The sequence below is a fragment of the Alexandromys fortis genome, unplaced genomic scaffold, assembly GCF_014885135.2.
Source record: "Alexandromys fortis isolate MF-2015 unplaced genomic scaffold, M_Fortis_MF-2015_v1.1 scaffold_0, whole genome shotgun sequence".
NCBI classification, from domain to species: Eukaryota; Metazoa; Chordata; class Mammalia; order Rodentia; family Cricetidae; genus Alexandromys; species Alexandromys fortis.
The window spans coordinates 21,398,847-21,425,542 of record NW_026067949.1 but is presented as its reverse complement, the minus strand read 5'-3'; the positions used below and the strand labels follow the sequence as shown (position 1 = coordinate 21,425,542).

General features: G+C 46.7%; 1 protein-coding gene and 1 long non-coding RNA gene across 4 annotated transcripts in view; one reads left to right on the top strand and one right to left on the bottom strand.

Annotated features, from left to right (window-relative positions):
- Positions 1-748: 748 nt before the first annotated feature.
- Positions 749-26,696, top strand: part of LOC126506316 (uncharacterized) — a 36,451-nt gene continuing 10,503 nt past the window's right edge. The window contains exons 1-2 of the long non-coding RNA XR_007593172.1: positions 749-810; positions 3,097-3,389. This is a non-coding gene — a long non-coding RNA (uncharacterized lncRNA). The remainder of the gene's footprint in view (positions 811-3,096; positions 3,390-26,696) is intronic.
- The window catches only part of Tbc1d1 (TBC1 domain family member 1), a 176,598-nt gene continuing 168,103 nt past the window's right edge, over positions 18,202-26,696 (bottom strand). For all 3 annotated transcript variants that reach the window (XM_050149798.1, XM_050149799.1, XM_050149800.1), the window contains 2 exons: positions 24,300-24,473; positions 18,202-19,890 (listed from right to left, as the gene is read on the bottom strand). In XM_050149798.1, coding sequence (XP_050005755.1) covers positions 19,690-19,890; positions 24,300-24,473 — 375 coding nt within the window. In that variant the 3' untranslated portion in view covers positions 18,202-19,689. The remainder of the gene's footprint in view (positions 19,891-24,299; positions 24,474-26,696) is intronic.

The following is a 26,696-nucleotide window of genomic DNA, read 5'->3' as shown; positions in this document are numbered from 1 at the left end:
CTCCTGGCAGCACCAATCTACTTCAAGAAGAAGATGGGCATCGAAGAGGATCCTTATGGAGTTTGATAGCCATTTGGGCAAGAAACTGCTCTTGCCTGGACTGTTGCATAAACTGGACACAAAGAACCCGCAGAGAGAGGACTACTGAACTTGCCTAAAGGTGAGACGATCTTTCGGGGTTCCTGATTCATGAAAGAGTCTGCAAGACATTCTTCAGGACAAGCAGATAGTGACTGCCTTTGAAATTTCTTGCTTTGTGGAAATGTCTGCTGGAAACTATGGGCCTATAGGCCAAAGATGGTAGCCCCAATGGTACAGAGGAACTTTGGGTGACTGTCCAGGCAGCGAGATGTCTCTGTCATTTCTAGAGTTTGAAAGTTGCTTATTTCTTGTTTGCTTAGGTAATATTGTATCTTTCTGGAGTCTTTGATGGAGTTAAGAATAGTTAGTTACAGTTATAGTTTTCCTTAGTTATGATAAAGATTATTGTAATTTTTACTTGATAACTGTTTTGTTATACGTAATTTTGCTATGTAAAGTTAAAGCCTTCCTTTTTTTGTTTAAGCAGAAAAAGGGGAAGTGATGTGGGAGTGTCATATATCAATCCATTGATTTTATTGGTTAAGCAATAAAGAAACTGCTTGGCCCTGATAGGTTAAAACATAGGTGGGAGGAGTAAACAGAATAGAATGCTGGGAGGAAGAGGAAGTGAGTTTAGACTCGACAGCTCTGCTTTCTGGAGCAGAGACACCAGGCTCCTCTCACCCAGGCAGCTCCGATCCAGGATGGACGTAGGCTAGAATCTTCCTGGTAAGCGCACTTAGCGGTGCTACACAGATGATTAGAAATGGACTAAATTAATATGTGAGAATTAGCCTAGAAGAGGCTAGATAGAAATGGGCCAAGCAGTGTTTAAATGAATACAATTTGTGTGCCGTTATTTCAGGGCATAAGCTAGCCAGGTGGCCGGGGTGCTGGGGACGCAGCCCCGCTGCTCCTATTACCAACACCTTGATGATAACAAGTTGGGAAATCCGGGCAGTGGTGGCGCACGCCTTTAATCCCAGCACTCGGGAGGCAGAGGCAGGTGGATCTCTGTGAGTTCAAGGCCAGCCTGGTCTACAAGAGCTAGTTCCAGGACAGGAACCAAAAAAAAAAACTACGGAGAAACCCTGTCTCGAAAAATCAAAAAAAAAAAAAAGTTGGGAAAATTGAGACCCTGAGAGAGCTACTGCTCAACTTCCCAAAGCCTCATGGTAAGTTCGTGGTCAATAAAGCCTCACTCTTCTGGTTCCTGCTTCTGCCACAGAACCAATGGGAAGGAAAATGTCCACAAGATGATTTGGATAAACACACTGAAGGCAGAAGTTTAGGGTCAAAGCCATGGATAGGGATTTCCAGATTCACCTATCATGCAAGGTGGTGGTGAGCTTTAATGTCACTGGACAGGAGTTGTGAAGGACATAGGGCAGTGATGGACATTGTGACCTTTCAATGTTAGTGATAGCCACTTCTTTAGTGACAAAAGACATGTCCCCACACTAGAGATGGGGCCATATGCTAAAAGGCACGGGTGAGTGTACCATGGCCTTGGGTCTAAACGGAAGACCTCTGTAGAAAGGGGCCAGTTCTTCAGCCGTCAGATCCCTTCAGCTGGGGAAGGAGTCGCATAAGGCTGCTTTGAGGCTCTGGGACGCTTTAGCTTAAGTCAGGGGACAACAAGAGAAAAAATCCCAGCTGGAGGCCTCTGACAGGGTCAGCTTTCATGGGCTGCCAGGTCTCTCCAGGGAGGCCAATTGTCCAGCCCAAATGTCTTGGGCCACCCTGCCACGTGAGAAGACTCTTGTTCCCTCACCTCTCCCCTTTCTGGGCTCCATTCCAGACACACAGGGAAATGGCGCCTAGCAAGGGGAGGAGGTGAGCAGACAGAGGCAAGGAGGAGGAGCACGCCCCCTTCCCAGGGCAGGCTTCCAGAAGGAGGAAGTCAATGCCATGAGAGAAGAGTTAAGGTTAAACCAGTTCCAGTGTTTTAACTATTACTTTGGACATAAAAAGCCAAGATCTGAATAGAGGCTATTTTTTTTTTCCAATTCAAAGGGATTTTTTTAAATTGCCTCAACCCAACACAGAAGTTAAAGGCCTGCCCAAGTCATGGAGTGGGGCAGCATATTCTACCTGTAGTAGATAACTCTCAAGGAGACAATGAGAGATGGCTAGTTACTTTTCTCACTGATGTGGTCAAACAAAGGAAACAAGAAAGGAAAGGGCTTGTTTTAACTCATTGGTACATGGCAGGAGCCGGCCAGCTCGTGCCCATGGTCAGGAGGCAGAGATATGGAAGCCAGCGCTTCCCTTCTCGTTTTTTCCTGCTATTCAGTCTGGGACCCTAAAAAGCCTCCCCTATTCGGGGAATTTCTCTCCTCAGTTAAACCCTTTGGGAAATACAGTCATGGAGTGAGTGGCATGTGTCTCCTGATTGGCCCTGAATATAGCCATGTTGAAAGTAAAGACCACCAACCATTCAGAGAAACCCACAAAATTTGGATCTGCCCCTACTGCTTTCACGGGGTAAATAGGCAATAGATAACAAGTAGATAGGTTGGTAGGTAGGTAGATGAATAGATAGATAGATAGATAGATAGATAGATAGATAGATAGATAGATGATGGATAGATAGATAATAGATAGATAGATGATAGATAATGGATGAATGAGATAGATAGATAGATAGATAGATAGATAGATAGATAGATAGATAGATAGATAGATAGAGATAGATAGATACATACATACATACATACATACATACATAGATGATAGATAATGGATGAATGATAGATAGAGATGCCTTGTGTTTGCCACCTCTATCTCATGCTTTTCTGAGACTCCAGTTACACATAACGTTGACTTGACCTACATTCTGGCTGTCTCACTTACACACAATGGGGTTTCCTAAATAGCCCTTGTCTGCCAACTGGACTCTATTCTAATCTCATGCACTGACCTATGAGTCAAAGTAATTTTTAGACTCCTCTGTTAAGCTTGAGCTGCATGTTTTTAAACTGTTTTCTTTTCTAAACTCTTTTTACCCTTTAGAGCCCCAGCTGCATGCATGATCCAGGTCAACGTTGCTCTGAATGCAAACAACTCACAGTTGCAAACACCAACCCTCACTTCTGAAGGCCACAGAGGATCGTGAAGCCTTTTTCCGGCCTTCTACCGAAAGTTCTCGCAGATCCTAGTCCACACAGCATTCATCCTTCCCGACTTCGGTGGATTGGCGGCCCTTTGTCTATAATTGCTCTCCAGAGCGCTGGTGTGCACACATGGGAGACGAACGGCAGCCCCTGCTCTCACCTGTGCTAGGACTGTACGTATGCAGAATTGCGGTGAGTGGGATGTTTCTGGTGTAGTCAGCAGACAAAAGAGCAGGAGCTGTGTTTGGCGTGTTCTCCCTAAACTTCATGCTGAAACGTAGGCCCATTGTGTGATGCTAAGGGAGCAGATACCTACTCTGACTGTCTTTGGAGGTGGGGCATTTGAAAGTTAAGGCTAAATGAATCAAGTGGCTGGACCCTTAGCCCACAGACCTATGGCTTTATAGCACAGGATAGACCTGAACACACATTCAGTCCTTCCCACTATGTGATGGCCTCCGCCATGTCCTGACTAACCACAAAGACTCTCACCAGATACCAATGGATACCAGCAGCACTCTTTGTGGGGCACCCTGAGCCCCCACACCCCTAGTTTCAACTCTAAGCTCTAAGCATATTTATGATACCTGAGGGTAGAGAGTATAGATTTCAGCATCAGAGCCTCAGCTAGGCCTGCCCTGGTACCGCTCAAGGCAGAGGTGTTATATATGTTATGACCAGACAAAGGGCCAGCAATCTCACCGCGAAGCTTTAAAAATGCTGTGTCTTCCGCAGTACAAGGATCCTCCTTTCTTTTGTCTGCTGAAGAGAGATCTGCACACTTCACATTTCCTATTGCTGCAGTCACTCACTTTGCAAAGATTTTAAAAATATGCAACTATATAGAATTGTATCAGGTAGTGCTTTCATTTAAAAACAATTATTTCCAGTATCAACAAGAACTGGTGGCCGGATGGCCTGCAATCGATTCTGCTCCTCCTGCAAGTCTGCGAATGCCTACCTGCTCTCGGGCTTTGTGTCTCCCCCTAACAGGAAGCCGGTGAAAGTGATCATCAGGGAGTCCCCCTTTATGTCAGGGGAAGCTGCTAGCCCACCCTCCCCGGGACTTTGGCAGGTACTCTCATCCCCAGAAGGGTTATGACATAGCAGGGAGTTCCACAGTATACCAATACAGCACACAGGAGATCAGCATCAGTGAGTCATCAGTGCCCCAAAGTCTGTGGTAGCTAAGCATTCCAGAACTTTCCGGGACACTGGCAGAGGCTTCAGGTTGAGACTTCCTCAGACACCAACAACTGGGGCTCTCCTCTCTCGGGGAAGCATGGTTCTCTCTCTCTCTCTCTCTCTCTCTCTCTCTCTCTCTCTCTCTCTCCCCCCCCCCCCCCCCCTCTCTCTCTCTCTCTCTCTCCCTCCCTCCCTCCTTCCCTTTCTCTCTCTCTCTCTCTCTCTCTCTCTCTCTCTCTCTCTCTCCCTCTCTCTTCCTCTCTCTCTCTCTCTCCCTCTCTCTCCCCCTCCCTCCCCCCCCCCCTCTCTCTCTCCCTCCCTCCCTCCTTCCCTTTCTCTCTCTCTCTCTCTCTCTCTCTCTCTCCTTCCCTCTCTCTCTCTCTCTCTCTCTCTCCCTCCCCCTCCCCCTCCCTCCCTCCCTCCCTTCCTTTCCATTTTTTTTTAAATCCCAAACTCCTGCGTCCTGGAGGCAGCAGAGAAGTGCTGGCTCTCAGTTGCTGCCCCACCTTGGCCACCATCACCAGTTCAGAAGCTTGCCAAGAGTCAGCCAAGCGTAGACAGCTTGTGTTCGAAGTTGCTGTGGGCCGGACTCACCCCACCCACCCCACCCACCCCACCCAACCTCCTGTAAAAGCTTAAATCAACAAGCATGGAAAAAAAATCAAACAGGCCATCTTAGGATAGGGGGAGGAAAAAATCCCAACCGACAGCTGCTGCCTAAATGGCCTTCTAAAAAGCTAGAGGGTTGCCAAGGGCAGAAACGAATTAAAAAAGCCTTTTCCCCCTTTCAGGGTGGAGCAGCAGGCTCCAGGTCTCCACCCAAGTCACACCCTAGCTGCGGCTATTTATAATATCTAAAAGCCAGATGGAACCTGCCAAGGGGAACAGAGATCGTGACAAAAAGCACAGACCCAAACCCAGCTCCCCCTGGAGCAGACACAGATCCTGAGGGGTCCCCTGGGACTGGAGGGGTAAGGCAGAGGACTGTAGAGGAACCTACCCCTCTGCTGAGCCTTCCACAAAGTCAGCCTTCTTGGGGGTAGAGCACCGCACAGGTTGAGATTGAGGTGCTGCAGGCTGTACCTGTGGGAGCCGCAGGGAGCCAGCTGATTCCAGCAGTGTTTGCTCCCTGGCAGCTTGAACCCAGTTAGCAGGCACAGCAGCCAGAGGTGGATTTGCCAGGTGGAGCGACTGGGCTGCCCCTCAGCGAGACAGAACTCCCAGTAAGGTGGTCTAGTACTTGGTGGTCTAGAGTGCTTCCAGAGAGCCAGGAGTAAATCCTGATTTCTTGTCTGTGAGATGTGCTTGTCAGTCAAGCCTTGGAGAGTTTGTGTCCTTATTTATAAAACACAGGCCGTAATCAAGACAGCCAGATGGGATTTTGAGAGCGTTCAACAATCTCCAAGTGCTCAGGATAGTTTTGCAGCCTGGAGTCCGCAGCTGTTACTCTGGTGTCTGCACTTAAATGTGCCTCTGTGTTGGCCACGGAACGCTGGTCTCTGAGAGGGCAAATCCCCATAACCCTTCTGGGCTGAAGCATCTTGGAGAGAGATTGCATCTTGACCTCCTACTACCTGCCAAATGAACAAAGGCTGATTTGAGCTGACAAGTTGTCCAAAATAGGCACCTGTTAGAATCCCACTCACATCCATCTTCCCAGGCTGCCCTAGGCAGCTAGTTTGGCCCTGCCTCCCCCAAATTCCAGCCCCATCATGAGACACACATTCCTAGCTCAGCCCTGGCCTGTACTGTCCAGTTTTCCTAACCCTCTCCAGTGGATCTCTTATGTCCCCCAAGGGCTCACGTGTTGACTGAAGGCCCCAGGGTACTGGGTTGGAGGCCCTTAGAAACTGACTGATCATACTCCAGTGGCTTAGACCTCCTGGGGGAATTCATCTACTTATGGGCTCCTGACTGAGTGAGTTTTGGAGCAGGGGCTTTATACAACAAAACGTGAGGTCCTCCTCTGCTTCCTGGGTGCTAGGAGGTGCGCAGCTTTCCCCCACCGCATACTTCTGCCATGATGTGTGGCCTCAGGCACAGGCCTGAAAGCGAGCAGGCCAAGTGGCCTCACAATGAGATTCAGGAAACTGTGAGCCCAAATCAATCTTCTTTTCACATAGTCTTGGGTGTTTTTGTCAGAGTGATGGACCGTGAATACATTCTCAGATGGCACTGACGGGTCTTCATTTTCACTACTCCTAGAGCAAGACCACACGATGACATGCACATGCTCCTTCAAGTTTTGTAGTAGCCACGTAAATAAAAGTCAAAAATTAAAGGTGACATTAAGGGCAATGCTCTATTTAATCTACTCTCTCAAGAATAACACTGTTTGGGGATGTAATTGCTATTAAACATTATTAATATACACTCTCTTTTTATCTGAGGCATCTAAGCTCTGGTATTCACTTTACACCATCTGTCTGCTCTTGTTCCCCGTCCAGCGCTCGGCTCCCGAACACCTCGCTACCATTCTAGAGCATTTGCGTGACTTGCATTGTCTTGTGTGGGAGTTGAGGCTCCCCATTCTGTTAGGAGGCTGGCAGGAGCAGTGTTCTATCCACAGGGCTGTCTGAAGAGCCTGGAAGGAAGGACTGCCACCTGGGGGCGGAGCTAAATTAGGTGTAAGCCAGTCTCAAAGCACCTGTTGCTTCTCCCAAGGGCATCTGGTTGTCCCCTTGGGTCTGGGGTGGGGATGCATGATGGGAGTTGTCAACCAAAAGCATCCTCCCACCTCCAGAGAGTGGCAGATCAAGGGGGCGACGGCTGCTGTCCTTGGAGCCCCCTCTAGGAGAGGGTAGGTTTTGGTTGCTGTTGCTTCCTCTCTAGCTCTCACAGCTAAAGTGAAGTTTCTCAAGGGGGTGTCTCCCAGAGAGAGGATGAAGTGGGGCTGGAAGCCAAAGGGATGAGAGGAGAGATGCTGGGGCTGCCATCTGGGAAGCCTGTCAGACGGCTTCAGAAGACTACGAAGGCTTCTTGGGCTTTTGGGGTGTCTGCAGCATTTGTAGGGCTCAGTGGACCTTTGCAGTGGATATTTCCCAGGTCACATGAACAGTAGCTTCTTTTAGTGAGCTGAGCCCCCTTTGATCTGGTTCTCTCAGCCAACGGTACAGCACTTCCTGACTAGGAGGTGTCTGTGGTGGCAGCTGCCCACAACCCACTGTGCCTCAGGAGGATGGATGCTGCGACCTTCTAGCAAAACCTGGGAAGGGCCGAGCGATAATTTTGTGGTTGGTGCCTACCTCTCCTGGAGCCAGGGAGGGAAGCCATGTTCTCATTACCTGTTCCCACACCCTGCCAGGCCGGCCTAGCATTGACCCGTCTTTCCCAGGCATTCACTCCTCTTGCACTGACCCACAGAGCACAGTCATCAGAGAAGATCTGGAATCTGGGTGTAACCTTTCTGGCAGGAGGGAACACATTCTAAAGAGGGATATTTGTGCCCCTCCCTTTGGCTATCAGATTATTGAAACAATAGTCCCCAAGGAAATGGAATTTCCCTGAATCTCCTGCTCTGAGAAGGCAAGACTGTGTAGCCTGGTGTCAGCCGTGGGGGGGAGAGGAGAGGAGGATGGGGTAGGGGGTGACGATGACACACTTGTCTCCCAGGAAGTTCTCTGTGTCAGACTCACACACTTCTTACCCTCTGCTGAAACCTAAACCTCATGAAGTGACCTTAACGTGGGACTCAGGGAGAAGTCTTGAGCGCTGGCATCGTGCTTCTTCCTAGTGCAGTCACACTGAGTTAACACTTCCCACCATCCTATCCTTGTCTCTTTAACTGCTCAGGTTAAACACACAGGTCGGATCATCTGGGGAATTTAGGAGGAGAGCCTGACCTGAAATGACCTCTCTTGGCTAAACTGGCCTCTAAAGACCAGGCCTAAGGGCATCTCTGCCCTCGGGGAGCTGTCGGTACTGGGAACAGAGCCGTGAACCCAGCTAGGCCTCCCTTGTTTCAGTTCTCATGGCCAGCAGTAGGGATGGCCAAGGGGTACCTTGCTCCTGAAGACAGTTTCCTAGGGAGACTGCTACATCTCCATCCCTTGAAAAACAATTTGCTTCTCCCTTATCAAGTACATGCTGAGGAAATGGGGTTCTTTGATATCCCCCTTTGTCACAACCCTTTTATTTTATTTTAATCAGTGATACTGAAAATATTTATCGCATGGACTAGTGCCTTGGCCTGTCTTTAATCATACACGACCCACTGGGTGGCAGGGCACTGGTATTCCAGATGGCAGTGGCCACAGCCAAGCAGTATACAGCCACCAAGTCAAACCCGATCTCAGGCCTGCCATCGGCCGCGGTGCCTTGTTTCTGTAAGTGCTTTCTGTCAGATCCCTTCAATGAGTTCATTCGGCAATAGCATAGGTACAGGATTCAACACAAAGGCTTGAATCAGTTGGGTTCTGCTGGAGGCATGGCTAGGCTTGAAGTCAAATGCTTTTGGCTCCCACGTAGTGCCTGACCGCCTTTTGACTGTGGAATGACTTTAGCGTTCACTTGGCAAGGGCTTTTCCATTTGGCTCCCGATGAAGTCACAGAAATTCTAGCTATTTCTGCAGTGTGTGATTGCTGGTTATTTATAAGAAGCACCCAGCGGACTGAGTGTCTCTTGCATCTGGAGCCACTTGCATTATCACAGTTACAAAACGTTTATTTTCTTAGATCAGCTACAGCTGACAGGGCACTCTGGCGGTCTCCATTACAGTTCTTCTGACTCAAGGCGGTTTAGATAAGAACATGACTTTTGGGGTGGGGTTAGAACGTCCAGGGAGTATCACTGTCTCACAGACCCTTCGAGACCTGGAGTCCCCCTGTGAGGAAGATCCCTGCCAACATCCTTTGTTCTCTCTAGCTTCCACCCAGGCCTGGGAAACAGCCTGAGGAACCGGAGATGAGGTCACTGCTGAGGCAGAAGGACAGAGGCCATTTATGAATACCCCCAGGCACAAGAAGTCCCCAAAGGATATTCCAGGTTACCAAGGGCTTTTGTTGTTGTTGTTGTTGTTGTTTTTGGTCCAGGTTTAGGATTTAAATTTTTAATATGATAGCTCTCAGTCATTGAGTGATGGTGGAGGTCTGGTTGCTCTTCTGCCTAGGTGCTCCAGGATCTAACGTTGAGGAGGACAGACTTCAATCTCACTGACTTTACTCTCTCCTGGCAGGGACAAACAGATAAGTAAGCGTGGAATCTGCTGCCAGAGAGCAGTGGTGGACAGGAGTAGGAGGGCAGATGGAGAACAGGCCTCCCCGGCAGGGTGGTCAGGAGTTAATGCATCAGGAGGCTCACAACTGCCTGTGACTCCAGTTTCATGTGCTCTACCGCTCTCTTCCGGCCTCCTTAGGCCCCTGCCCACATGTAGTGCACACACAACAAGCAGGCATCGACACATATACATTAATAAAATAATAAATAAAAAACAGCAACAGTATGTGTGTGTGTGTGTGTGCGCACACACGCGTACATGTGCGTGTATGTGGGTTCGTAAATGTGGGTATGTTCATGAGAGTGAATTCTGGCATGCCCGTGCCACGATTCACTTATGGAGTTCAGAGGACACTCAAAGGGGTCGATTCTTGCCTTCCACCTTGTTTGAGACAAGGTCTCTGTTGTCTTTCCTCTGGGTACACCAGGCTACCCGATTCTCCTGTCTCCAACTCCCATTTTCATTTAGGGGTACTGGGATTTCAGACGCACTACACATTCAACTTTACACAGCTTCTAGGGATTCGAACTTAGGTCCTTAAGCTTGCATGCTACTTTTACCCACTGAACCATCTCCCCGGCCCAAGAATAGCGCCTCTTAGCCGTCATCACCATTGCCAGCCCAGATGCCTCCCATTCTGTTCTTGTCCAGGGGCCTTCTCCCCTCCACACTATGGTTTTTAATCTTTAGTGTGTGGCAGGAGTCTCTGAAGGAATAAAGATCCAACCTCGCCTCCAGGGTCCTGAGTTAATAGCTGAAGTAGAGTAAGGGTGTATTTCTAGCTACTTTCAAGTAGAAACAATAGCTTTGGTCCGAGTCTACACTCAGCACCACTGCCTACCTTCAAACTTAGAACCTCATGTGTCAGGTATGTGTGGCTCAAATCAGATTACTTGTCAACACCAGTCTCAAAGTCCTGTCTTCCACCGCATGTGGTCTGAGGCATCTGAGAGGCATAGTCCTGAGTCCTGCATCCAGGTCACTGATGCAGATGTGCACCCAGCTGGTTAAGGACCTATAAATAATCCTTAAATAAATTAAATCCCAGCTCATCCATTATCAACTAAAGCACTTGCTTCCAATCTTAGCTAAACTTTAAAGTCACTGAGCCCCATCACAGGGAGTCTGGTTTATCAGCGAAAGCTCCACGTGGCCCTGGGGTTTTACAGTTACCTGTGGGACTGGGGGATGTAGCTCAGTTTATAGTGTGTGCCTAGCATGCACTAAGCCCTGGGCACTGTCCCCAATACTGTATAAACCAGGCATAGCAGCATCGGTGTTATCCTAGTGCTGAGAAGTTTAAGGCAGAAAGATCAGAAGTTTGAGTGTGTTGGTCAGATAGGCAAATGGCATGACCTTGGCTACCTATTTTGTTAAGGCTAGGCAAGACTACTTGAGGACCTATCTTTAAAAAAAAAAAGATTTCTGGGTGAGTCTAATGCATAACTGGGACTGAGGACAACCATCAGGGTTCTTCTGGATTAAGCACTCACAGGACACTGCCAGGGAGCTTGAGGTTTTAATAAGCTTTGACTATTGTGAGAGCTGTCCTCAAAGCACTGCTGACATCTAAGAACGGTGTCCTACAGCACATCAAATGTTTGGCCTAAGCACTCTCGGCAACACAGTTACAGTGGCCTAGCTTAAACTGGTCTTAGGGGCTCATAACAATGATTCTTAAAGATCTTGATTTCAAATGTTTATGCCCCGAGGTGGAGGGATTTCAAGCTCCAAGACTAGATGCAGTTGGTTTACGGTATTGGAACACAATGATAACTAACATTTACTGTTGCTAATGTGCCCTCAGACCCAGAACTTTGTGCTTTCCACAAATCCTTGCACAAGAAACATGCAAATCACTTCCTTCCATTTGACACACCCGGGGCTGGTTTCAGCTGACTCCAGGCCTCTGCCTGTAACTATAGCATGTGCCTTCTGTTACTGGCACGGGGTTTCATTTTGCTCTTGATATCTTGAGAGTGTATGTATTTAAAGCATAAACTAATCAAGGCCAGCCTAGGCTACCTAGGGAGTATCAGGCCTGCCCAGGCTATATAGTGAGAACCATTCCTAAAAAATAAATCAAATCACAAATTCAATGGATTTAGGTAAAAAAGTGCATAGACTCAGAATGAGTCATGGGTTAGAACCAAATGCCCACATACTGACTGGTGGGAAGGCTGCCAATTTAGCTCTGAATGTTTATGTCAAGTCACAATAAGATCCTATGATTAGTTGTGCAGTTGGCATTCGATTAAACACAAGTTTACCTGAGAAGCTCCAGGGGGCTTCTTGAGAGGGTGCCAAGGATTAAAGAAACCTCTGCTAAGAACACCACGGTCCACAGACGAGAGTGGCCCCGAGGTCAATGAGCCACGATTACACCGCTTGCTATTGTTCTAGTTTTATTTGTTGCTATGAGAAATATCCTGACAAAAAAGCAACTCAGAGAACAAGGTATCTATTTTAGTTCCAGATTCAAGGTTGTTTTTCATCACTTCAAGAAAGGCATAGTGGCAGGAGCTGGGGACAGCCGGTCACGTTGCATGTTGTGCCAGGAACAAGAGAATGAAGGTGCGCTCGCTTACTGTGCTCAGCTCAATGTTCAATGCTCTTACACAGTCCAGGATCCCTTCCTAGGGGATGGTGCTGCCCACACGGGGCTGGGTCTTTTCACATCAGTTGGCCTAATTAAGACAGTCCCCCACAGTCAGCCCAGAAGCCAACCAAATCCCCCACTGAAATTCTCTTCCTGGGTGATCCTAGGGCCTGCCAAGTTGACAAACTTAACCATCACACACTTCCCACTTCATTGCACAAGCCAGGAATTTTAGACAGCTTTGTGATCTTCAAAAACTTCCGCGTTCTCCTTTCCAATACCACTTTCTGCCACTGTCAACTCATTTCGAAACAGTATGGAAAGCAACTGGGGAGCTTTTGCTCATATCCTCTTAGTGCTCTGTAATGAAATGTGGAGAGTCCGTCCCCTCATGCCAGGAAATCACGCCTGAGTTCTCCTGTCTTATAAGGTGTGCCTTCCCGAGGCTTAGATTCTCCGTGTATACTACTAGCCACATCATAAAGTGGACAGGTCACTGTCAACAGCCTATATATAAGACCTGAAGGCCAGGCCATGGTAAGGCAAGCAATAGTGTGACCTGCCACCAGGAACCATCAACAATATCCATGTCACTAACTCATCTTTCCTCATAGCCTATGCTAAGTTGAGAGGAGAAGATTTCCTGTGTCCAATTAAACACTCAATGGAACAAGAAAAATAACTTATAGTTTCTATTTATGGGTTAATATTGTTGTGTTTTGAATGAGAATGCCCCCCATAGGCTCATATATTTGAATACTTAGTCCCTAGTTGGTGGAACTGTTTGGGAAGGATTAGGAGGTGTAGCCTCATTGGAGGTTTGTCACTGGGGGTGGGATTTGATGTTACAAAAGACTTCCACCATCCCCAATGTCTCTTTCTGCTTTGCTTTGTGGTTGTCTCAAGGTAGGTGCTCTCAGCTACTGCTCCAGCACCATGCCTACTTGCCTGTCACTCCTTGCCATGGTGGTCATGGACTCTATGTAAAGGTCTGTCCTACCCCTTTAAGACACAAGACCCCCCCCACTGATGCAAGGAGCTCTTCCTTTTGCTTTTAGCCTGTGAACTCTTTTCCTTTCTGCCTCTCTCCCAAAGAGGTAGCTTGTCTTCTCCTTTCCTCTCCCCCACTTTCTGCTTCTCTTTCTCTGTCTCTCTCTCTCTCTGTCTCTCTGTCTCTCTCTCTCTCTGTCTCTCTCTCTCTCTCTCTCTCGCCTCTTCCCCCTTCTCCCCTTTCCCTTCCACACTAAAATAACTATCCAACCTCACTCTGCATGATTCTGTCTCTGTCTCTCACCCAACATGGCTCGTTGTGGGCCTGGCTGACCTGCCAAGGTCTTTCACCAGCCATACAACTCCCTGCCTGGGGTCTGCTGTTGCCCCTCGGGGAATTGGGGAATGGGGAATGGTGTTGTTTTATTTTTATCATTACATTTTAACCTTCTGAAACTACTGTACACACTAAATAAACTCTTCTATCAGTTGACTTGGTCATGGTGTTTCGTCACAGCAAGAAAATAGTAACTAAACATACAGTTATGAAAGTTTACCTTAAAAAATACCGGTATTCTCTTGGCATCTGTTAAATGGGCTTCTAAGCCTGTTGGAGGCTTAGATTGGGTAATTTAGTAAACATGTGGGATTTAGTCTGCATAGTTCTGGATGTAGAGGCTCCAGAAGGCACAACGGGTTGGGTTTGTACCTCCTAGGCACATGGCACCTCTGGATACGTCTTCAAATGGGCAAGGCAGCTCCCAAGAGCCTTTGACAAGGGCACTGTCATGGCCAGTTTTTGTTTGTTGGTTGGTTAACTTGGCAGAACCCAGAGTCTTCTGAGAAGACCTCAGTAGAGAAAATGTTACCATAAGAAATGCACTGTAGGCAAGCCTGTGGGCATTTTCTTAATTAGTGATTGAAGTGAGAAGGTTCAGCCCACTGTGGGAGGGCCATCCCTGGATGCGAGTCTGTGGAGGGCCAAAAGTGTGAGCCTATTTCCATCCTGACCAAAGGTCAGAGAGTTGGAACTCATCTCTACTCCTTCAAGGTTATTGTGTTTCTACCTCAGACAAAGGTCCCACTGTACAGATTTTGAGCAGAGAGTTCTGCTCTCTCAAGGTTATTGTCAACAGGTGTGGCTAATATCCAGACCTTGTATTTCAGGAATAGGGAAATAGAAACATTTCTACCTAAAAAAAAAAAAAAAAAAAAAAAAAAAAAAGTCTAAGGATCCAACTAAGGTTCCAGTTCCCTTAAGGAGATTCCTTTGGATTCCACCCAGGGAGTGGTTTGTCTACGGAATGTTTTGGTCTAGGGTGTAAATGTGACTTGTTTTGTTCTAGCAACAAAATGTTTAACTATGGATGTAGCCCTTCAACTGGTCTATTCATTTCCTTGTTTTGGGTTAATATAGTTTTTTTTTTAATCTTTTTATCTTACTCCTACCTCTTGGGGTTGGGGTATTTTAAGCAATTAGAAATTAAATGCAGGTGATTTCAGTATTCACTGGGACTCCCTCCTGGTACTATTCATGTTTTCTGTTTTTATTATTTTCACATCTTCGTACTCTTTACTTATATTTCTGATCTCTAAGCCCCTACCCTGGCAAGTAGTATTTTTGTTAAGTCTGTTCCCCGACAAGAGTCCTGAGCTGCTTAAGAAAACAAACTGAGGGTTGGGGAGATGGCTCAGAGATTAAGAGCACTGATTGCTCTTCCAGAGGTCCTGAGTTCAACTCCCAGCAATCATATGGTGGCTCATAATCACCTATAGTGATATCTGGTGCCCTCTTCTGGTGTGGATGTACATGCAGGCAGAATATTGTATACTTAATAAATAAATAAAATCTTAAAAAATGAATAAAAGAAAACAAATGAGCAAGCATGGGGAACAAGTTGGCAGCATTCCTCTATGGCCTGGGCTTCAGTTCCTGCCTCGAGCTCCAATTCTGACTTCTCTTCATGATGGGCTGAGGTGTCTAAGTGTCGGATGAAATAAGCCCTTTCAGCCCCAAGCTGCTTTCAGTTCGTGTTTTATCACAGAGACAGAAATGGGACAGACAGTGATCTCATCCATGAGTGGAACCCTCAGGCCTTCATCATTTCCCAAGGCTCTTCAACTCAGTACAGTCAAGCTGGATACTAGAATTGAGCAAATGAATTATAGGGGAGGAGGCATCAGGTTTCATAGGAGTAGATTTAGGGTTTTTGAAAGGACTTGGTTCATGGGACTCAAGCTACGGCATAATCAATCATGCATCACTTGGACTCCACCCACTAATAATCAGCTGCCCAGGACACACCCACTCTATTAGCTGCTTCCTTTTCTGCTCCTTCCAGTGTCACCTGAACACCAGCACCGCTGAGCCTTCTCTGATCACTCTGTGTAGGCAGCACCCACCCCATGGGTGATTGGTGCTGATTACCTACAGCACTTGATGAAAACCTGAGTGACGGCATACATGGTGAGGGCATCCTAACCATTGTTGGGGTGAGTGAGCAGGCAAGCAGTCATACAAATGTGTGTATGTGTGTGTTCATTACAGAAGGAAGATCCTGGGTGAAAAAGTAGATTTTACCCTGCCTAGCAAACAACCCACTGAGATGATCTGAGTATATAACGTAGGACTCAAGTCAACAGTTGTATATTTCTAACAACAGCTACTGACCCTCCAAACGAACTGCCTCTCCTTCCCTAATACACAGCCTCCCCGAATGGTCCATCACGGTATCACGTCAAGGGTGCCGAGAACCCCAGGCTCAACTTAATAGTAAACGAGAGCCAACTTTTCCACACTCTCAAAAGAAATTAGAGACACAGGATTTAGAGTTTCCAGAGAAGGAAGGAAACACTCAAAATTGGTCAACATAGACTCAAACTTGGTATCTAGATGGTAAAAACAAATAAAAAACTGCAAACCAACTTGGAAAACTTTTATAATTGGTTAGGGTTTTTTTTTTTTATTTAAAGAAAAAACTTAAAATGTATTCTTCGATGTTTTCATGTGTGTATACAAGGTATTTTATACCTATCAAACCTAAATGTTCTGTCCTATTCCCTCCTGGCCCCTCCACTTTTTTCTGATTGGATCTTGTTCTTTCACAACTTTATGTATTTGCACAATATGCTCAGTTTACTTTTCCACCCTCCCTTATCTCTCTCCCACTTCCCCTTCCTTAGGAATCGTTTTATCATATATACTAGTTTTTTTTTTTTTTTGAGGTTTATCTAAGGTTCCACAGAGTTTAACTACGTCTGTTTGTGATCCTGAATCGGAACTAAGTATCAGAGCCTGGTGGGCTCAACTGTAGGTATAAAGCTGGCTATTATGCCTCCCCTTTCCTAGAGCCCGTTAATTGTTAATGGGGCAGCAATGCCTGAGTTCCTTTCTCCTCTGTAACTATTAGGAAGAAGACCCAACTTGTGTGAATTCCAAGTCAGTAGGTGTAGCCGACATTTCACAAACCTTTTCTCTACCTTTTTTTTTTTAAACAATCTTTCTGCTGTAGTTTCTGGTTGGGAAACACCCAGAGGCTCCCAAACAATACAGGTTTTTGCCATTACCCAACAGAACCAGCTGGTAAGACCCTACTGCTGAAGACACTACACACCTTAGATGCAAGATAACAGAGACATCAAACTGGACTTGAACTGGAAACATCCTCCCTGTTGGCTAGTTCTCAGTGTAAGAAGGTGCTATGAAGGTGGCTGCCAGGAGAGGAGGGTAAGGGCATCCATGGTCTAACCTAATCCTAGGAGCTACATCAACCTGGCAAGATGTGCTTATTAGAGCATTAGAAGCAGGACTGCTATGGGGACAACCAACCACTCCGTGTTTGGATTTGAGGCCTACTGTACAAGAGGAATCCTCGTCTAGAGCTGTAAACCTTGTCTAAAACCCATCACTGAAGAGGTTTTAGGTTCAGGAGTGCAACCTAAGGCTGCTGCTTAGTAGGATTAACATCCTTTCAAACTACCTCCTAAGTGTCTTTATGTTTATACTTACATATAGAGGCTACTTAGTCTTTGTTTGTTTGTTTTTCGAGACAGGGTTTCTCTGTAGCTTTGGTGCCCGTCCCGGAACTAGCTCTTGTAGACTAGGCTGGCCTCGAACTCCCAGAGATCCGCCTGCCTCTGCTTCCCCAGTGCTGGGATTAAAGGCGTGCGCCACCACCTCCCGGCTAGGCTACTTAGTCTTAAACAGAGAAACATTTCCTTGCAGCGAAGGGGGGCAAATTAAGCAGAACTTGAGTAAAACAATGAAGTTCTGATTATTCTCCTTAAGAACACTGGGTAGGGCTGGGAGGAGAAGTTCAGTGAGAGAGCACCTACCTAGGATGCATAAAGTCTTGGGTTCATACCCAAACTGCAAAATAAAAACTACACTTCATCCTTAGCTTTTAAACAATTTCAGTTGACTTCACTAACAACTCTTCTAATTTGCTTCATCACACAACCAAACCCGGTGCCCCTATCAGAGTGCCACCCAGGTTCTACACAGCAGTGCCTGAGGGTCTGACACAAGTGTCCAAGACATAAATAGTATCAAAAGAGAGACAACTTCCAAGTGCACATGCAGGTATGGAGTTGTGCTCGGGGAGAGAAACTGAACATGGACCTTGATTTAATAATTTGCCTGAGATTGCTCATAGTAACATGAGTTGCCTCTGTGTATTTCTCTCCTTGCTAGGTCTCCAGCTGTGACTATGTCCAACCTATACCTATAGGTTCACTTAGGAGTTTAGAAGAATGGTATGCTGTCCCAATATAGTCTTGTAATGACAGGTGGTGCCCACACAATGGGAAAAGCCAGTTGCCTTGGTTCTAGCATGCATAGCCCTAGGGAAAGGTGTCCCAACATCATGGATACTTGGGCACTGATCCTGGAGGGAGAGCTAATGTCTCAAAATTGACTGCCGGCGGTGGGGTGAGATGCACACTGAAGCCATGTTCACTCCTAGCTGCCAAGCCAAAACTCAGAGTTTGAAAACAGACTCCATGAAGACACAGGTGTGAATTACTGGTTTTATTGCTTTCTTGTTTCTTATTGTAGAGTCAATGTTTTGAACAGTAATAATATGTCCAAAACTCAACATTTTAAAACATTCAAATAATAAAATATACTGTGGAAAGAAGCCCCCACAGTTGCCTCCTCTAACTACCCCTGGTGGAGCCTCCTGGAAGAGAGGCAGTGGGACTATTGATGTTGTTTTGTGGAGAGAACAACTTTCCCCTGACCCAAGAGCTGGAGGGAGTCTTCAGTACCACCTGCCATTTGGTGTCCCTTTGAAACAGCAAGGAGATACCAAATGACACCAAGGATGGTGGTCCCTCCTTTCACCCCAGGCTTAAAAGGCTCCTTTCCTACCAAGACAAGAGAGCTGCAACAGACTTCTGTGGAACAGGGGGCCGAGTGGTAGAGCCCAAGGCAGGACCAATTCCAATACTCGGGAGGTTTCCCGTGCTTCAAGCTTGCTGTGCACATGGGCGATGCTCTCCGCAGGACCAGCTTGAAGCAGGGTGACTGTGAGCGGCACTCTGCCTGAAGGCACAGGGTCCTCGCCATCCCAAGGGAGGGGTCACTGTATTTTGAGTGCTTCTCAAAACACGCATCCTATGTCGGGAAAACTGCCAGCTGCCATCAGACTGCAATTTCAGCCGGGTTTCTTCTGCAACGTTTCAGAATCTTAGGAGCCCCTTGAAATCGTGATGTGCTCTGCTCCTAGGCAGAATCAGAGCTCCAAGGGGTCAAGACTCAAAGGAAGACATGGCTGTGGTACATCATCCCACAGACAAAAATAAATAAGTGACCCTATAGTGTGGCTATGAAACAGTCACAAATAAATATCTCAGACCCCATAGCGATAGTTCACACACTAGAAAGAACAGGGAGTCTAAAAACTGTGATTTCTTTATGAAACATTTATCTACCAGGACTTGAAAGGGTGAGCAAAAACATATTAAAATACTGGGTAAAAGACGAGCTTCTTCAGTACCCGTGGGAGCGACTGTGGAGCCGGTGACGATCAACACGTCCAATTTCAATAAACCCTTCAGTCCTTCCCCACGGCCACCTCTGGTCTCCCTAACAAGAGTAGACAAAGGCCCCACTGCACCTCATGGTGACACCAAGGGCATGGTCACAGGAACCTCTCCTTGCAGACTGACAAGGATCACACTTTTGCCTGAGGAATTACTTCAAGCCCTCCTTGCTTTGCTCTCTTCAGACAGTGCCTCTGGAGGAGGAGGGAACATAAAGGGACATGTCCATGCCATCTAAAGCTACAACAACCAGGACTGGAAAGGGGGCGAATTTAAACCAAAACAACCAAAACTCTGGGACTTTAGCCCTCCCAACTCCAAGTCTGAGCGCAAAGCGTCTGCGGGCTGGCGAGCCAGTTTCCTCCCTGAGGAGTCTTCTCTTCTCTGCCTCCAGCTTCTGCCTCTCTCCATTAAGGCCTGGACAGTGTTAGTGGTGTGCAGTCTCTCCGGGGAGCTGTCAGTCACCTGTCGGTTCGAGCTGGGTACAGTCCGGCTCCTGAGTGCTGGGCTGAGCACCCTGCCCTCGCAGGTCCTCCACCATCTGCAGCAGGGCAGAGCGCTCTAACTCCAGGGTTTGCGCGGCCTGCTTCAGCTTGCTCTCGCTGGCTAGAAGCTTCTCCACCGTAGCTTCAAGGCTTTGGATCCTAGCATTTGCCACCTGGAAAATGGAAGGAGAAATGAGAATTGTACCCGCCTGTGATTACACAAGAGGGGGTGGCTATGAATGCCACCACTCAGTCTTTGGGGGCCTCTGGTGCAGAATCTGGGCAGCAACAAGCCAACTGATGATCAGTTCTGGTCATTCAAGAACTATCCCCTTGTCCGCTGCAGGAAGGCTGGGCTCTTACAAACACTGTGACATTCTCCTGTGTTTTTTTCCCTGGTTTGACTCCTCTGGAGACTGAGAAAGCAGCACCAGAGAACAGAGGGACAGGACCCCCACTCTCTATCCGAGTACACGCAGGATGCTGTGGTAGGCCAGGTGGAAGACACAGCATGGCCTGTCCCAGCCGACCATTTATCTCCACGTACAAACTGGTTTCCCAGGAAACAAGGCATCTTCCTTGAGACACAAAAAGTCAGAAATAGTAGTATTCTACTGAGGTTTCTCTCTACTTTCGCTTACTGGCCACCGCCAACCTTGTAAAGAACAAGTCCTTGGTCTCTCTTGGAGACAAAGCATTGTCTTAGGTCACACCCTTAAGACCCAGCACATACCAGGTCAGGGAAGTGCTTCATCAGCCCTAGCTCCCATCTCCTGTCCACTGGGGCAGGCATCCCAGGGGTGGTCAGCTCTAGTGACCTGAGGGGCCCTCTGAGAGTACTGAAGCAGCTCCAACCTTGTACTTTATACTCAGGTCTTCTGAGCCTGCTCCTCAGTGCCCAGCTGCACTGACAGCACTCTGGACAGGAAGCGGTGGCCCACCTTATCAGTCCAGCCTTTTTGTGTGTCCCATTTATTTTAGCTAGGGGAAATAGTACATCTAATTCCTCACTTCATTTTCAAAACTTGGGAAACTTTTTTTGAACAAGACAACCCTTGTGTTAGACAGAAAACCCGTGACTCCAAGTCTGGCTCCTGCTGTAACACCAGAATCCTGAAAACCAAAGGAGAACAGGTTGGAAGGCACAGCTCCTCCAGCTCAGAGAGGGAATGGGCAAGCCTGGTGCATATCCTTAAGTGGTACCTCCCACTCCAGAACATTCCCCACTGTCCAGGCTGGGCTGGCCCATTTCTGTCCTGAAAGCCATGTAGCTCACAGAGTACTTCCTAGTTTGCACACTCACTTCCCATGTGACTGGTAGTGAACCAATCTGCAGGATGCTTTATGAATGGCACAGGCGGCAGGTCTCCTCAGCAGACTAACAAAGCATGTCTGATCTCAAGTTCTGGTCCCCATGGCCCTTCAGCTGGGGACCACCTGTAGCCTAGCAGACTACTAGGAAATGCGCCCATGCCACCGCCCAGCACACAAAGTCATCTGACATATGGCTAGCAAACGGCAGGATCAAGACTTTCATATCTTGTTTCTGGACAACTCTGTTTTTGAGTCAACCTATTTTTACTCTGTGTGTTTATTTTAAATGTATAAACTCGGTGCTAACCTGTGAACATTACAGTTTAATAGGCAAAGAAAATTTTAGAAATTTCTCAAGTACTTTATAAGTAAACCTGAAATAGCATTTCAAATTTTGAAAAAAAAAATATTTCCAGTCTGCTAATTTAGATGACATACATTCAGTAACCTAAATTTGGCATTTACAGTTCGAGAATCTCTTAAATGTCAGGAATAATTTCTGGCAATAATCTACTATTCCTTTATATACATTTACATGTACTCGAATAGCTTGTGCTACTTACAAAGGTAAAAATGCCTTTGGACTTAAAGTAATAGCAGAAAGCATATACTTCATAGAACACTAAACTTAGCCATTAGATGTTTATTTCCTCACGGTACTGGAAGAGAAAAGAATAGCGGAACACTGAAAAACTAGTGCAGGGTGTCTGATGTTTCCCTTGCAGCAACAGTTGCTACTGATATTTAGTGTATGATCTTTCATATTCTTTTCCACAGAACACACATAAATCATACTTTTAAAGAAAAGCACACCACAGTCTGCTTAGTAATTTGTTTTTCTACTTAAAACATCATGAACACAGCTCAACACACTTGAAAACATAGGACAACAAGTTCTATATTTTGAATTAAAGCACAATCTAATATAACTGTGAACAGTGTGCTGTTACCAGTTTTATTCTCTCTCCTACCCCCTTCTGTATACACCCTTATATGCCGGTATGCATACTGAGGCATGCGGGCGGGGCCAATGTCACTCATTTGAGAATTTGTTCGACATTGCTTAAGGCTGCAGAGAAGAGAGCCCTTGCTCACAGTACTGGAGGACAGTATAATTTCCCCATGCAGTCCCTTCCACTGTTGTCTTTGCAACCTAAATTTTAAGAGCCATATTTATTAACATACATTAAGTGTCCATGTTAGCGGGTTTCACTGTGGCATTTCCATACAAGCAAGTACTATGTTTTGGTCATGTCCACCTTCCCAACTGTTCCCCTTCCTCTCCCTCCCATCTTCCCTCTCGTGCCCGCCCCCATGCCCACCCTGTCTGATCATCTTTCTTAGTTTTTCTCCTCCAGTGTTTTTCCTCCGCATGAGAACTAACAGGCAACACTATATATTACTTGTCTTTCTGTATGATGTCACATCAAATGTTTAAAATATAGACAGATAGAACTTTGGTCTGTCCATCAGTGATATGAACAGAACCAAGCTAAAGACCAGGTAAATTTTGATACTCAAGGTGGGGAGAAATGTACTTTAAGATCATATTGAAAACCTTCTCATACAAAAAGCATGAGATACATATGGGAGACATAACTTCCAGAGAGGATCATGGGAAAACTACCTCTAAACCAGCTCAGGGCCCAGTAACTATACAACTACCCTTGCCCGTGTTTCTCAGAGCCGTGTCCGACTCAGCTTCTGTCCGGCACAAGCTCAGTAACCACAGCTGGCTAACAAAGCCTGCAACCCTGTATAAGACGCTCCTGGAGCCACTTGGCTCAGAGAGGAGGGAATTCAGGAGACACCAGCGACCTTTTCTTCAGTACGAAGGTTTCTCAGCAGCGAGCGTGTCACGAGGCCCTCTCCTCACACAGAAGCAGTGTATATAACTGCTTTCAAAACTTCAAAGATGAACACTGGCATCCGCTTAAGAAATGAGCCCAGAATAAATATACTTCTGCTTGTTGTAAGTAGAAAACTTTAAAATGCAAACGTGAGCTCAGTGGGAGGAGCTCCAATCAAGGTCCATGTGTGTGTGGGGCCCACTGTTGCCTTCCAACCTCTGGAAATGACCACGTGCACAGTGTGCCCTCGTGGGACAGAGCAGGCTCTTTGTCCCCTATGGCTTCCCTACAGGTGACAGCTTAGACTTCCAGGGAAGAGTGTAAACATATTTCCAGTAAGGGCAAATAAACCAGTGTGGCTTCCAAGGTCCCTGGTGGTTAGGATGGGTGAGGGGAGCTTTTGTTTCTGGGGGCTACAGTAAGGATCTACTGGTCTCCTGGGGGAGAGCCTGCTGGGAGGAAGGTAGTTGAGGCAGGGAATGAGTAACAGATTCTCAAATGCTCACCTCTTTTATATCATGGACAAACTCAAGTCTGCAAGGTGGCAGCATCTTATGGAGAAAGATCAGAACTGGATAAGGATGGAGAACATGTTCTAGGGAGCTCAGGGACCCCACGAATAACCTGCTTTAAAAACATGCCTCCAATAATCTCTGAACACTGACACATTCTCTCATTTAACTATCAGCAAGAAGAAAACAGGGTTACTTAGTGCCGTTTGACTGACAGGGGCCACACTCTGCAGTGAGGGTTTTGTTTTGCTTCCATCACACCAATGAGGGACAGGCCTGGGAGCCATATGCATGGGCCACCTCTGGACTGTGTCCCAAAGCTCATTCCCTCATCTTTCTGCATGTACTATTTACACGGCAGTTCTTCTGTGTCTCACCTGCACTCACCCACTTAAGATGGAAAGGTTCTAGAGGGGAGAATTGTGCCCTCAATAAACAAAGCTTTGCATTTGTACCCCACTTATTTATAAATAATTATCATATGTTCTGGTTTACTCTGTCAGACAGACTTTAATGTCTATGGCACTCCCATCCTTTAATGTCTCTCCAGGGACCCAGCTTGTCTCACCCCCAGGCAATGAAAGCTCAAGACCATCCCATCCTTATCCAAAGTACAATTGCTGGCATTCAGCATCTGGGACTAAGCTGGTCTCTGGTCAGGTCTCCTGCAAAGCTAAGTGTAGAAAACGCCTCTCAGAAAGCTCCAGGACTGTCTGACCTTAGCAAGGACAGCCTGCTCCATAGTAAAAGGGCCGATTCTCCTGGGACACCTCTGATCGCAACTACAAACAGCGCAGGGCTGCAAAGGTCCTCCGGTCCTGGGAAAGCCCAGGCTGCTGTTGCCTTTGGTGAGTTAATGAGCTACTACACAGAGGCTCAGGAAGCTGCTTTGCAAATATGCTCTACCTGCAATTGTTCCAGGAGGTCAAGGTTCTGTTTGCGTAAGCTGCTGTTTGTTTTCTCCAATTTATCCATTCTTTGGTTGTCACTGAGAGGAGAGGAATCAATGAGTTCTTCTTGGAGCACATGGTACTCAACCTCGTAGGCTTGCAGCTGTTTGGCGATGTCCATCTCAAACACCTATTAGAGACAGAAAAATCACCAGGCTCCGAAACTAAGACAAGCTTCCACATGCATAGGTGCCTGTACACACGTATGCTCATGCCAATGTGCATCTATCATCCCTACATGCTTGGCAGCATGACTGTAATACACATGAAAGATAAGGAAATTCAGCTCTGAGGAGGTCATGATTTTACAAAAAGAAGATAACAACAAACATCTAGAAATGATTTCAAAGGATAAAACAAGTATAGGTTTCAATACCCTTTTTCTAAAAGGCCAAAAAAAAAAAAAGTCTTAAAAGACTTTCAAGGGGCTAGAGGACAGCTCAGCAGGTAAAAGCACTGGCTGCTCTTCTAGAGGATCTGAGCCTGACTTGCAGCATCCACACGGTGGTTCTCAGCCGTAAGTTTAATCCAAGGGATCTGGCGCCTTCTTCTGGCCTCCCTATGCACCAGGCACTCAGGTGGCATGCATGCATACATACATACATACACGCACACAGAGAAAACACCCACACATACAAGTAAACAAGCAAAACAAAAATCAGATCTGAACAAGACTTTCAAAAATTTTAGTTCTTGAATGTTTTCTGTGCAAATTCTATTTCATAAATACACCGACTCTAGGTTACAAGGTGGCAAAAGAATCATGTCCTGCTTGCAAAGTCTCCAAGTCCAAGTTACGATCCAGCTGTGTCTTCAGAGTTGCAAGAACGACAAAGTAACAGAACTGTTAGTGAAAACATCCTCTTGACACAGATATGCAAAAATTAGCCAACCCCAATTGTCACCCACATGCATGAGTGAACACAAATAATGCCTGAGCTGTCTCTGCCCACAACAGCATTGGTGGTGACAGAGCCACACGTGTGAAACAACCCTCAGTGCGGAACTGACTCAAGCAGCAGTGTCTGCACTTTCTCCTGAAGAGGAAGTGACAGGGCTGCAGTGAGGTCAGAAGACAGATGTGGTGTTGCCCAGTGCAGCCCCTTCTCAGGGAGTGGGCGAGGGAACCCCACGGGCTGAAGCCGCTCAGCACAGGGCCATGCTAGTTACCCTTCTCATTGCTGTGACAAATGCTCAATGAAAGTCAGAATGCATGACAGGTTTTGGCTCAGTTCAAGTGTGCTGAGTCCATCGGGGTGGCAGAAGCATGGGGTGGCTGATCACAGTGCAACCTCGGTCAGGAAGCAGAGAGAGAGAGAGGGGGGCTGATGCTCAGCTCCCGAGATGGAGCTGCCCACTAGGGTAAGTCTCTTCACCTTTTAAGCTAATCTGGACACTCCATCAGGCAAGGCCTTAGGTCCGTCCTCTAACTAATTCTATCTTGTCAAGCTGACAGGGGATCTGATGCTAATGTTCCCAGGACAGGAAATGGCCTCTAAAAGTGGCATGTTAGGGTATTCTCCAATTCCACATGAGCTTTGAATATCGGGGACCTCGTGCCTTCCACTACCCTGTCTGTTTCTCAGTCTCCAAGGTTTCAGGAAAGTTCCAGAATTTTGGTGCTGAAAGGAGCACTATCTTCTGTTTGTCAAAGCAGGAGCTATTCTTTTCCTTATGTTCAGGATTTTGTCAAAAAGATACACTATCAGTTTTGTTACCGAAGCAAGAAAACTAGAATGCAGGGCACCCGGAGAGGAGGAAAGCCCAGCGCGGCATCCTTCACCGTTAGGCTTTCTCTCATCTTTACTATTAGAAGCACATTTTCTTCTAATAGTAAACAAAACTAACGCCAAATATCCTTCCCCATTCACTTTTTCCACTTAATTTTATGTTCTAAGGGCTTTCTTGTGTGGCGCCATGTTCCCCATAACCACCACAATAAATGGCCTTATAGTTCTTTACCAATTCAGCACAGCACAAACGTATAAGCCCACTCAGTAAATGCTGGACATCTTGATACTTCCAATTTTTTTTTATTACAAATGACAACTCTAAGAAAGTTTCCTTCTATATAGGGCTCTCCTAGTGTTTTGGCCCAGTTCCTAAGGATGCATTCCAATAGTTGGGATTCCGGCAGCAGAAGGGTCTGGTGGCTTTACTGGCACATACTGCCTCTTGCCAAACTACTTCCCACGTAGGAACAATCAAGCCACAGTGTCACCAGCATGTACTGATGTGCCAGGTGCTGAATGCTCTCGGCACTGCAAACTGATGTTAAAAAGTTGGTTTGTTAGTCTAGCAGGCAAGGCATTATATGCTATGCAGAAATTTAAGTTACACATGAAGCTAAATA